The sequence below is a fragment of the Ursus arctos genome, unplaced genomic scaffold (genome assembly GCF_023065955.2).
Source record: "Ursus arctos isolate Adak ecotype North America unplaced genomic scaffold, UrsArc2.0 scaffold_26, whole genome shotgun sequence".
NCBI classification, from domain to species: domain Eukaryota; kingdom Metazoa; phylum Chordata; class Mammalia; order Carnivora; family Ursidae; genus Ursus; species Ursus arctos.
This window is the reverse complement of record NW_026622941.1, coordinates 17983991-17997944: the sequence shown is the minus strand read 5'-3', so window position 1 is coordinate 17997944 and position 13954 is coordinate 17983991. Positions and strand designations below refer to the sequence as shown.

The window sequence follows — 13954 nt, the reverse complement described above, 5'->3', positions numbered from 1 at the left end:
GTGACAGGGGTGCAGTGTCCAGCATAGAGAATATGGATAACAATATGGTAACAGTTTCGTGTGGTGACATATGGCGGCTAGATTTACCATGGTGATCACTTCATAATGTGTCTGTGTGTGTGTGTGTGTGTGTGTGTGTGTGTGTATACATAGTGAAGCACAATATGTATATATTTGAAGTGCTGTTGAAGCGCTGTGTTGTATACATGATACTAATATAATATTGTATGTCAATGATGCTACAATTTTATTTTTTTAAAGATTTTATTTATTTGACAGAGAGAGAGACAGCCAGCGAGAGAGGGAACACAAGCAGGGGGAGTGGGAGAGGAAGAAGCAGGCTCCCGGCAGAGCAGGGAGCCCGATGTGGGGCTCGATCCCAGGACTCTGGGATCACAGCGTGGGCCAAAGGCAGACACTTAATGACTGAGCCACCCAGGAGCCCCAGTGACACTACAATTTAAAAAAAAAAAAAAAAAGGAAAGAAATGCTTTCTCGGGCAAACAAAAATTGAGAGAATTTGTAACCAGTAACCTGCCTTGCAAGAAATATTAAAAGAAGTTCCTCAGGGGCGCCTGGCTGGCTCAGTCAATATAGCATGCAACTCTTGATCTCGGGGTTGTGAGTTCAAGCCCCATGTTGGGTGTAAGGCCTACTTAAAAATAAATAAAATATTAAAAAAAAGAAAAGAAGTTCTTCAGAGAGAAGGAAATGATATAGGTCAGAAACCCAGATCTACATAAAGGAAGAACATTAGAGAAAGAAATAAGTGAAGATAAAATACTTCGCTGTTGCTTTTTTTTTTTTTTTTACTATATTTATCTTGTTATATGCCATAAATTAAAAGTAATTTCAAAAAAAACTATTTTTAAGTAATTTCAATCCCTAGGCAATCAGAGCTGCATTAATAAGTGGAACTAGTTTGGAAGCAGACAAGGAGAGGATGAGGAAAACTTGGTTAAGACTTCCTTGACACGTGGCGCCTGGGTGGCTCAGTCGGTTTAGCGTCTGCCTTGGACTCGGCTCTGGTTCTCAGGGTCCTGGGATAGAGCCCTCACTTAGTCCTGCAGGGAACCTGCTCCCTCTCCCTCTGCTGCTCCCCTGCTTGTGTGCAGTCTCTCTCTGCCAAATAAATAAATAAATAAAATCTTTAAAAAAAAAAAAAGAAAGAAAGAAAGCCTCCGAAGGTTGCAAGGAATCCCCTAAAATGCCAGAGAGCCCAACAGAATTAAAAAAAAAAAAAAAAAGATTCCCTTAACACTAATTTTCTTTCTGAGATGCTTATTTAAGGCTTTCAACACAGCCTTGACAAATGCATTCTAATAATTAACCACTTATCAAACGGGCAGAGTAGTGGGGCACCAGGGTGGCTGACTCCCAATTTTGGCTCAGCTCATGATCTCAGGGTCGTGAGATCGAGCTCAGCCCCGAGTATGGAGCCCGCTTAGGATTCTCCCTCTTCTGCCCCTCCCCTTCTCCCCCCACCCCCAACCTTAAAAAAAGGCATAGTACTAACGTCTCTGGGTTTAAAATCAGGCTCAGCAACTTGCTGGCTGTATGGTATTGGGAAAGTTACCTAAGTAACTCATCTATAAAACAAAAATAGTGAAACCCGTATTTCATATGTTAATTATCAGGATTAAACACGAAGGATATGCAAATTCACCTCTCTGTCCAGCCAATTCTAATGCTTCATGACAGAGTATAAACACTATGAATCTTGTAACTTTCTCTTTACACTAGCTTTATAAATTAGCTTAAAGCTAACAAGTATATAGCCAATCTTTAGGAAATGTATACAATCCCAGAGCATGCATTTTGTGGGCATCACCCCAGCTGTACCTTCCTTTCCCATATCTCAGGGTGCCTATGTGGCTCAGTCAGTTAAGCATCTGCCTTTGACTCAGGTCATGATTCCAGGGTCCTGGGATAGAGCCCCATGTTGGGCTCTCTGCTCAGCGGGGAGTCTGCTTCTCCCTCTCCCTTTGCCACTCCCCCTGCTTGTGCTCTCTCTCTCAAATAAACAAAATCTTAAAAAATAATTCTCTGTATATTTATTATTTTTAAAAATTTTAATAAAGATTTTATTTACTTATTTGAGAGTGTGAGAGCAGGAGAGAGAGCATGGCGGGGATGGGCAGAGGGTAAGGGAGAAGCAGACTCCCTCCTGAGCAGGGAGCCTGACATGGGGCTTGATCCCAGGACCCCAGGATCATGACCTGAGCCGAAGACAAATGCTTAACCCACTGAGCCACCCAGGCGTCCCAAAAAGGACACTTATGCTAATCCTCAACTCACTCCAAAGCGAGTGTATTTATTTGATAGTGTATTTGATTAAAACCTGATATTAACTTTCCCAGTAACGAATTCTATTATTTTCAAACCTTGAAAAATTACTTTTCAGTAAACCTTGAACATCTCTGAAAATTATGACTTACTCTTATTTTCCACTCTCTGGACAGCAAGGCAGAGCGGCAGCCTTTGGACGAGTCTTCCCTCCGCCACTCCACCAGGCCCAGCTTCTTATCTACTACTAGCATGGTGGCCTAAACAAATCTGACCAACAGTTCCCTTCCTGCAACCTTAAATTGCTCCCATCAATCTTTCTTTCTTTTTTTTTTTTTTTTTTAAGATTTTATTTATTTGACAGAGAGAGACAGCCAGTGAGAGAGGGAACACAAGCAGGCAGAGTGGGAGAGGAAGAAGCAGGCTCCCAGTGAAGCAGGGAGCCTGATGTGGGGCTTGATCCCAGGACCCTGGGATCATGCCTTGAACCGAAGGCAGACGTTTAATGACTGAGCCATCCAGGCGCCCCATTCTCCCATCAATCTTTCACATAGAGCCCACACTGTGACGCATGGAAATAAGGTCCTCGGCAGGGGATCCTCCCTACCTCTGGGGACTTCCCATCCACCCACCACCACCACCAGCCTCAACCCCCAATCCTAGGCTATTCCTTGCTGTGGCACATGGAGATCCTCCGATTAACCGCTCCATCTCCCCCACCATTCTCCAGCACTAAGTAGGTCATCATCTTTAAAAGGTAACTGAGTGGGGCCTGCTCTAATGCTCCAGGACTGGCCAAATGCTCTCTGTGCCTCCACAATACCCCAGGCATAACTCCAACATGGCACTTCACGCCGTACAGAAATTACGTTACTGCCACCTTCTCCCGACTCTCCAGTCTGTGAAGTATGAACAGAAAATAATCATTTTTGTTCAAAGCGGTTTAAGTGAGTGTTGGGTACTAAATATTTACACAATTGTACTAAACTTTTTGTCTTCTTTGAACATGCCATTTCCTCTGGCAAATTTCACCTTCTCCTTCTACGTCCAGTTTGAAAGTCAGTTTCTCTGGGATATCACTCACAAATTCTCCAAGAAATTTCTCCAAATACTTACTGTTTATGTGATCATAAAAATACCATTTACCCTCTCTGTACCTGTTTCCTCCACCATAAAATGGAGTGATACCAATTTCACAGAGTAAGGAAGGCACTTGGTGTTTGATAAGCATTCACTTATTCCCATTATTCCAAGTGGTAGTGTGCCTACTTAATCCACATTATTAAGGAAAAGACTTAAGATGATTCATTTAAATTGCAAATGATATATCCAACAAGGGTTTAATATCCAAAATATATAAAGAACTCATACAACTAAAAAAATAATAATCCAATTAAAAAATGGCAGATGACCTGAATAGAAATTTTTCCCAAGAAGACACACGGATGACCAGCAGACACATGAGAAGATGCTCACTTATCACTAATCATCAGGGAAATGCAAATCAAAACCACAATGAGGTATCACCTCACATCAGTCAGAATGGCTAGTATCAAAAAGACAAGAAATAACAAGTGTTGGTGAGGATGTAGAGAAAAGGGAACCCTTGTGCACCATTGGTGGGAATGCAAACTGGTGCAGCCATTGTGGTAAGCAGCATGGAGGTTCCTCAAAAAATTAAAAATAGAATTACCATATGACCTAGTATTTCCACTGCTAGGTATTTAACCCAAGGAAAACAAAACTATTAATTTGAAAAGATATATGCATCCCTATGTTTATTGCAGAATTATTTAAAATAGCCAAGATATGGAAGCAACCAGTGTCCATTAGTAGATAAATGAAGCTGTGGTGTGTATGTGTACATACACAGCATAAATACAATATGTATGTAAAAATAACAATATTACTCGGCCATAAAAAAAAGATCTTGTCCTTTGCAACATGGATGGACCTAGAAAGTATTACACTAAGTGACATAGGTCAAAGAACGACAAAAGTCACAGGAATAAAAAGTATAGCATAGAGAATACAGCATTGTGTAATGTACAAGAATTGTTGAATCATTATATTGTATACCTGAAACTAATGTAAAATTGTATGTCAACTAAATTTCAAATTTTAAAAAAATTTCTAGCTGAAATACAAAATAAAAAAAATAAAATGTTCTCAGGGCTCCTGTGTGGCTCTGTTGGTTGAGTGTCCAACTCCTGATTTCAGCTCAAGTCATGATTTCAGGGCGGTGGGATCAAGCCCCGAGTTCAGCTCCACACTTGGCAGGGAGACTGCTTCTATCCCTCTCTCTCTCTAAAATAAATAAATCTAACATAAAATAAAATAAAATAACAAAATAAAATAAAATAAAATAAAATAGGGGTACCTGGGTTGCTCAGTCAGTTAAGTGTCTGCCTTCAGCTCAGTCATGATCCCAGGGTCCTGGGATCGAGCCCCAAGTTGGGCTTCCTGCTCAGGATGGAGTCTGCTTCTCCCTCACCCTTTGCCCATCTTCCCCCACTCACGCTCTCTCTCCAGCTCTCTCAAATAAATAAAATCTTAAAACAAAACATTCCCACGTTGGTTTAAAAAAAGTGATTTAATTGGGGGGCGCCTGGGTGGCGCAGTCTTTAAGCGTCTGCCTTCGATCTGGGCGATCTGGGATCGAGCCCCACATCAGGGTTCTCTGCTGGGAGCCTGCTTCTTGCTCTCCCACTCCCCCTGCTTGTGTTCCCTCTCTCGCTGGCTGTCTCTCTCTGTCAAATAAATAAATAAAATCTTAAAAAGAAAAAAGAAAAAAAAAGTGATTTAATTGGGTTTTGGTACACAGGATGTAAGGTAGGCAAGTTGTCTTACTATCCCCAATTTTTTATCACCATCAACTTGAACAATTGATCATTTTTTTTACCATTTGGCAGCTGATAAGCTGATCAAATAGTATCTGTTTCTATCAGGTCTTAGGTTGAATTACTGCAGCTCACTGCTTGTTCGGAAAGTGCCCAGGGTCCTGCTCTTGCTCAAGCCGACTCTCAAGGAATATAAACTCTTCTTTGGTGGTGAAATGATAAACTCATCTTTATGAATGTGTAACAACTTCACCTAGATTTTCAAAGAAAGTATGTAAATTGCATTCATCAGTCTTCTACCTTAAATCGTTTCCACTATAAATTCCTCTAACTCGAGGCACCTGGGTGGCTCAGTTGGTTAAGCATCCGACTCTTGGTTTGGGTTCAGATCATGATCTCAGGGTCCTGAGATCAAACCCCGTGTCAGGCTCCGCCCTTAGCGTGGAGTCCACTTGTCCCTCTCCCTCTGCTAAATAAGCATCCCAATATAAACCATTCAAAGCTTACTTAATTCAGCTCTCCCCAAACCCTGTCCATCTTGCAGTCGTTCCCATCACTACTGAGGCTGGCAGTTCTACCCTACCAGTATTTCATGCCAAAATAACCTGGAGTCATTCTTAACTCTCACACCTCACCTGAACTCTCAGCAAATCTACCTCCAAATCAAGTCCCAAGTTCCAACTTGTTACCACCACACATTCCGGTTCCAGATTATACTTATGGCCTTTTAAACTTTGCTCCCTTACAGTCAATTCTTCAGTCATTAGAATGATCCTTTAAAAACAATTCAGAACATAGCTTTTCTCTGCTTAAATCCTTCCAATGGCTACCCATCTCCTCAAAGATAAAATTACTTTTTAATGTATTTTAATGTCTTGTTAGATGCAGCATCGCCAATACCTGGAGTCATGCTAGAGCAACGTAAGACACAAATGTGTATTTGACTAAACGATCTTGCCTCAAGGGTTTTTATACTTGCTGTTCTCTCTGCCAGGAATGCTCATCCCTCAGATACCTGCACGACTTCCCACTCAGCTCCTTCAAGGCTTTGCTCAAATATCACCCATCAATAAGGCCTTATGAACTTCCCTACTTAAGTTGCATCACAAATTCTCTATCCCTTTTTCCTTCGTAGAACGTGCACCACCTCACCCCCTGTGTACATATTACTCATTTACATATTGCCTGTCATCTCCCATCCACACAGTTATAAGTTCCATGAGATCAAGAATATTTAAGTTTCATGAGATCAAGAATATTTATTTTGTTCATTGCTGAACTTCTAGTATCCAGAGCAGTGCCTTGCACTTTCCAGATGCTCTAAGATTCTGCGTTTCATTAGCATTTTATTAAATCTGAAGGCTAACTGTTAACTTCAGGACATCCCTAACACAACAGCAACAAATTTCTTTGCTAGAAATACTTGCTAGTCTAGTATCTCCAGTATAAACACCTAAAGACTTCCGTCTCAGGTCCCACAACTATCTTAACCACTGATAATCAGTTATGATTAAACAGATAACTGACTTTTAAAAACTGCCTTAAAAGTATCTTTAACACTGCCTAATCACACCCCAGAAGTCTTTAGTATTTAATAAATCTAAAGTAATGATGTGAAATAATAATCTGAAGTCAGAAGAGTTCAATTTTGTGCCCCCGCTACCTACTTAAAATACAAATAGAAAACACAGGAAAAAAATGTGATCACTAGATAAGCACAAAATTTAAATATTTAGAGTATTTATCGTTCCATTTCAAAATCATTATGCTGCGTGAAAGCCAAACACCACAGACTACATTCTGTATGATTCTATTTATTTAAATTTCAGAAAACGCAAACCAATCCACATTGAGAGACGTACAGCTCAGTGACTGGCCGGACTGGGCTGCCGAGGACATACTACAGACCAGCATGAGGAAACTTACGGGTGGCAATGGAAATGCTGTGTCTTAATCGTTATTGATTTCATGGTTATGTGCATGTCAAAACTCACCTAATTGTACAATTAAAACTGACTGAAAGACAAAATACTTACTGAAGTTAATAAAAGGAAAATGAAATTATTTTTGTGATTGGAGAGCTTTTTATTCTCCAAGAATAATCAGAAAGATGAAGGAACTTACATGAAATTTCTTCCAATGACAAGATAAGACCGTATCTAGAGTGGGTTTAAAGGGATAAGAAGATATAGGGGTGCCTGGGTGGCTCAGTCAGTTAAGCCTCCGACTCTTGATTTCGGCTCAGGTTGTGATCTCAGGGTAATGGGATGGAGCCCCACTGCACGCTCCGAGCTCAGCAGGGAGTCTGCTTGTCTCTCCTTCTTTTTGCCCCTCCCCCCATTCGGTCTCGTGCTCTAAAATAAATCTTTTTTAAAAAAAGGGTAATAAGATACAAAGATTAAGATTGTACTCTTTCAAACCATGCTCACCAAAACAAAGAGTACACAAATCCTGTCAAGTAATAATAGCATGCCATTTTGCAAATGAAAAAAGACACAAGTTCAACTTCCCCAAAACCACAAAGTCAGTTTTCAGTTGAACAGAGAATCAAACCCAGGCAATTCTCTTAACCCACTCTTCCACCCTAGACTGACTAAAATTTAAAGGTTGATAATATTTAAATATTAGTACAGTGCAGGGAAAAACACATTCACATCCAATTGATAGGAGTTTATGCTGGCAGCACCTTTTCAGGAAAACATTTTGGCAATACCAAAACTTAAAACAGACACAACTCTAACTCTTTAAGTCGGCTAATCGTCCCTTCCAGGAGACTACAGTACAGAGATCGCTCCAACTGTATTTTCAAGGATGCTGCTGTATTAATTATATGACAGCAAATCTGTAAACAATTTCAATGTCAACCAATAGGGAATGACTAAATAATTTATGGTACATCATACCTGGCCATAAAAAAGAACAAAGAACTATAGAGGTCTTGAGTAAAAGCCAAATCCTAGAACTGAGTAGGTAACAATTTAAGGAACAAGCACAAGTCCTTTGGGGAAGGACTCAACAGAATATTTATCCAGAGACCAGGAAAGTGTGGTCAGTTGAAAGGGAGGACTTTCACTTTTATCGCTATTTCCTGCACTACTAATTTCTTCATTTTGGCGATTATAATTTTAACAACAAAGAAACTAAAATATATTTTTTACATACTACTGATGTTGAAGACAAATTTTGAATGAAGTGCTGACTGAATTACATTTAAATAGAAAACAAGGTATTTTGGTTGATTTAGGGAAGAACATACATGGAGGAGATGCACAGAAACTAAAGTAAGCTTTCTTAACTTCTATAAAGAATGACACTTATGACATTTACTACACTCTTTTAAAGCTATGATGTAGGTATTAAGAAAATATTCAAGTATTAAGAATATAACCAACTAGGCTCTCTTAATTTAGGAAATTCAAGACCTAACCTAGGAATCTTCTGACTTACTCTTCTGCAACACTTGATAGTTATACTAAACTACATACACTGGGCCCAGCTACCAAGAGTAAATGTCCACATTTTACAATCTACTATTATTCCCTTGCTACACAGTCTCTAAGAAAACTGTTTTTCTAAAAGGAAAAAGGCCCAAAATGTAATAAGCTTACGCAAGATGTATTAGGCATAAATGAATTCCTGAAATGGTTTTAATAGGAAATATAAGTCCTTGGCAATTTCTTAATAAATGCATAAGATTTGTAACACATAGATTTTTCTTTAGCAGAAGCATAAAAATACTGAAGAGGAATAGGTCCTTTGGGGGACAATGCTCTGGGACCATGACAAAATATTTAAATAAAGAAATCAAATACTGGGTAATTCCTTCAAAGTAGTGTTATTACTTAAAAATGTTACTCATAGCACTAGGTATTACATGCAACTGATAAATTATTGAACACTACATCTGAAACTATATACTGTACGTTGGCTAATTGAATTTAAATGAAAAAAATGTTATTCATAGAAATTGAGGTCTTATTATAAAAAAAAAAGGGAGCTCTACCAAAAACTAAATTGAGCCTTTTTAGTAAAAATAAACCCAAAATGGTCACATTACAACCGAATATGTAAAAACATAATAACATCAATAATCCTTTATACTGAGAATGTTCATACAAACTGAAGTATAGCGCCCTTTACAGGTTCATAAATAAAGGTACATAAACACTATCACAGTGTGGTTTAAGCCGGGTTGTTTCAACCTTACTAGTGTTTTATGGACTGATTCTCCAAAATACGTTTCTGCAGCAAGTACTCACCTATAACGCTCTTTCAACAAATAGACTGTTTTACAGACTATTTTGGGCCCTGTATCATGCTAGGGACTGGCTATGGCAGAAAAACTAAAAACAACTTTACAGTGGTATTACAATGTACATTTATTTCCTCTCACACACTGAGAAAAGCAGTTTGGTATAGTGAAAAGAATACTGACCTAGAAAAAAATATAGTTAATTCCTACTGTAGCCACTTATAATTCCTTTTTAATTTTCAGAGTAATAGAATCATGTATTATATACCATGCAAACCTGATTCAGAAAATAAATTGGACTATGTAAATATTTTAAATTTTTTAATTAAAAATAAAAATACAGCATTTCATTACATTTTTAAGGCTCTTGAGGCTCATAACCATTAGAAATGACAAAATACTCTAACCTAAAAAGGAAAAAGAACGCTGCAGACCCTTAATTATATTAAAGCTGTTGGGGCACCTGGTTGGCGCAGTCGGTTAAGCGTCTGACTCGGTTTCGGCTCAGGTTGTGATCAGGGTAGCGAGATTGAGCCCCGCGTCTGGCTCTGCGTTCAGTACAGAGTCTGTTTCAACTCTCTCTCCTGCTCCCTGCCCCTCCCTCCTCAAATAAATCTTAGTAATAATAAAGCTGTAGTGCTGGAATTATAAAATCCTCCACCAGGTCACAGATTCTTTAAGAATTAAGAAAGAAAAATATGTTTTCTAATAAATTTTATCCTTTTAAGAAATAGTCTCTACATTTTCTCAAAGAATATTTTTCATTTTCAAAATGTACCTAAATTACTTCTCCCCAAAACCCCAAAATATTCTGGTTGCCTGGCTAGCTCGGTGAAGCATGATGAGACCCTTGATCTCAGGATTGTGAGTTCAAGCCTCGTGTTCGGTGTAGAGATCACTTACAAATAAAGCCTTAACAAAACAAAACTCCAAAACATTCAAATGACATACAGGATTTAACTGCCTTTCTAATAAAGACTGTATGTTTATTAGCATCTCCTTGTAGGTCTGCAAACCTAGGCCTTGTTTTACAGATAAATATCAGTTTTTCATACTGAGAAGCTACCTAAGAATTTGTGTTTGCCTTTTAAAGAATTATTCAGAGGTATTAAGACTTAAAAAAAAAAATTAAGTATAAAGAAAGCCCAACTATTTTACAGACTTCAACCGTATCTTCCCATTCTAAATGTTATCTGAGCATCTAACACTTCTGTTAATCGTATATTATTAAAACAAGAATTCAAATAGCAAACAATAAAAGATGTTTCAAATAATTGTGGCAAATTCTATCCTTTTAAGAGTACTTGTATATTTAAAACATTTTATTAAGGTGTGAGAGGGAAAAAAGTTTTACAGTCAAAGATTTACTGACATGATTATCAATGCTTTCAGAGTAAAACAAATCTTAAAATACGCATTGAGAGTTAATTACTCTTCATCTTAATTTTCTTTCATCTGAAATTCAGAAGTCATGTGTGTCCACTTTAGGGAAGATTTATATAGGAAAAAGTTTATTAGAAAAATAAACAACTTTAAATTTTACAATATTTTCTACTTCCATAATTATTTTATATAGAGCAGATGTGTCTTATGGTTTAAACATAATCTGATTTACAAAATCTCATTTAGTCCTAAGGATACAAAAACACAAATGGTGAAATGTTGGTAACTACTAAGAAATTCAAGTAAACTTTTTTTTAAAAAACACCATTTGTTGCAGGTACCTAATATAGCAATATTTACTGAAAAGTATAAAGGACTTTCACTGAAATTTACTGTACTGGCTTATTACCAAATTTAATACTATCAGATTAAAATGTAGATTAATGTGTGTGGCCTAGGCTTATTTTTCAAAAATTTATCAGCTATACCAGGAACTGGCAAATTTTTTCCTTAAAACACCAGAGATTAAGTATTTTAGGTTTGCAGGCCTTAAGTTCTCACTACTCAACTCTGCCACTACAGGGAGAAGCAGTCATAGACCACACGTACATGAACGGATAGGCCTGTGGGCTGCAGTTTGCCTGCTGCTGACATATACAATGGATTCTGAATAAGAGACTGATAATTTCAGGCGCCATATTACGAATATGTCATATATGGGGGTTAGGAGGAAAAATATAAATGGTAAACATCACTAAATGAATTATTTTTGGTTAAAATTTTCACACTTATTTCCCAATTGCATGTCTATATACATGTATATATACAAGTTATAAAACTATTTCATTTTAATTCCATATTCTTTTTGGTGTGTTAATACAGTACCAGACCTAAGTCAGATAAGCAGCAAAGTACCACAAGTGACTGAGTACTCAGAGGCTAGCTAATCAATAACCATGAAATTTGGTTCTGACATCTAAATATTTCCAAACAATGAAAAAACGAATTTATTTGCTGTGCCCTTAAAGAAAATATGAGATGTATATTTCAGAGGTCGTTTTAAAATTTAATTGAATTGTTACAATTCTGAAGCTAAATGTGATTTGCTTTGTTTTATTAGAAAAAATACTCAGGCAAGGTCTACAATCATCGGTCAATTAAGAATGACTTACAAGAACATGAGGCAATAAAATAAAAAATACAGGTACAAACTATATATCTGAAACACTTCTATTTGGCAATTTTATAACAAATCAAAATTTTAAAAGAACAAAGGAGATTGTAGATTACTTCGTAGATACAGAATAAAGCAATTGATGAAGTGCTTAAGCAAAAGAAAAAAAAAAGTAAAACACACTGCTTTTCTTTTCTTTTCAAAAATAAAATCACATTTGCTACAGATCAAATGGATAATACCCTTATTAAACAACCATTCCAGAATGTCTTATAGTAGCAGTGCTTTTATTTGCACTTCATTTAATTTTATATGACTCATTTCATGTATATAGCTCTTTACCCCACTGTTAACGAATAAAGTCTCCCATAATTTTTACTATTTTTAAAATTTTTTAAAAGTAAATGAGAAATGATTTATGTATCATGGAACCTTTCCCATTTTGGAACCAAAGGCTTAATTCTATATTTTTGTCTATTCTTTTCTTTAAAAAATTTAGTGTAAAAACTGCTGGTTTTTATATCAGTGTAGTAAAGTGAAAACTCCTCAATCAGGAGTATTTTCTGCAGTTTGACTGCATATAACCACATATACTTTACAATATGTCCTTCCAACAGTAAGGAAATAATTGATTTCACGGTCACTGTCAGAAATGAGTGCCATAATTCTATTATGGGTATAGGTCCTCCCTCAAAGACTTTCTGGAAGGATGTTCAATGTGTTTTGTTCTTATAGATATTAACAGTAGTACATAGTCCCTTAAGTCTGCAAAGACATTTATTGTTAAAGAAGGTGCTTTATTAACAATTCCTCTGGCAGCACTAGTGAATTACAATATCCTTCAATATTATTTCTACCCATAATATATACATTTAACTTTCATGCCTCTAGAAAAACATCTACAGTACATTTCATAATATAAAAATATATTACAAATCTGCTGAATTATTTACAAGCAATGTTCTATTATCTCTATGCAACATTTGTTTGATACAATACTAACAAGTTACACATATTTCCATTTCTGTAAGTTAAAAAAAATCCATATGGCTTCTTGCTTACCAAGCAAGAAAGTGATTTTATTTTCCTTTTCAAAACCAACTTTGGTGCATAAAGGATTCAGTTTGAAAATACTTAAAAAACAAAAACAAAAACCACAATTTTTCTTATGTTAAGAAAAAACTCATAAACCAAATGTTTTCCTCAGAAAAAAAAAATTAGAGGCTTATATAGGTTAAAATGAAAATATGAGGATTATTCAAATAATTTGAAATAGAGGTTTTTCAAAAACCGTTAACAGATTAGTTATATAGGTAAATATTAACATACTGTACTCCATGAGAGAACCCTAGTCCTGAAAAGGGAGCCACCAGACATACTGCAACACTCTTTAACAGAAATTTTCAGCCCTAATTCGATAGACGAATTTTTAGTTGATTGCAAATGTCGTTCACTGTTTGCTTAAATACAAATTGAACACTTTTCTTATCAGAGTTCTGCAAAAGAACACAAATGGCAACCAATCACATCTATTTATCATAATTGAAAGGTAAATTATCTCTTGATAATTTTCATTGTCTAAGTATTTCCTAATATGACTTCAAATCAATAGACACTGTCAAGACAAATATCCTTACAGTGCTTTTGGTATTTTTAAGGGCACACGTTGTAATTGTTTTCTTTCCAATATAAACTACTGTAATCGCTAAAGGGGGAAAAAAAAGCAGCTTAAAGCAGCAAGCATGCAAAGCCTTTAAGAAGCTGTTCCACTAAGTTGCCAGAAGAGTGTTTGCTCAGTCTCCCACAGTACCATTCCATGAAAATGTGGATATACAGTAATATATTAATATATTCCACAGAAGAGCCTACTTCATTCACAGAATGTTTACACTAAGCATAAATATTACTCTAAATACTGGATTTAAGAAAAAAAAAAAGGAAAGGGGTTGACTCTAATGTGCAACTTTTACTAAACCCATTGTCAGTGACTAAGACTGCAGGTGTCCCCGCTTGTTTGCT

General features: G+C 36.7%; 1 protein-coding gene across 11 annotated transcripts in view; it reads right to left on the bottom strand.

The window, feature by feature from the left end:
- The window catches only part of AEBP2 (AE binding protein 2), a 133898-nt gene that overhangs the window by 59421 nt on the left and 60523 nt on the right, over positions 1-13954 (bottom strand). Inside the window, exon 9 of one of the 11 annotated variants that reach the window (XM_026502323.4) lies at positions 9684-13431. The exons of the other annotated variants lie outside the window; for them this stretch is intronic. Within the exon in view, the coding sequence (XP_026358108.1) occupies positions 13386-13431 (46 nt within the window). The 3' untranslated portion in view covers positions 9684-13385. Of the gene's footprint in view, positions 1-9683; positions 13432-13954 lie in introns of those variants that run through there. 11 annotated transcript variants of the gene reach the window in all.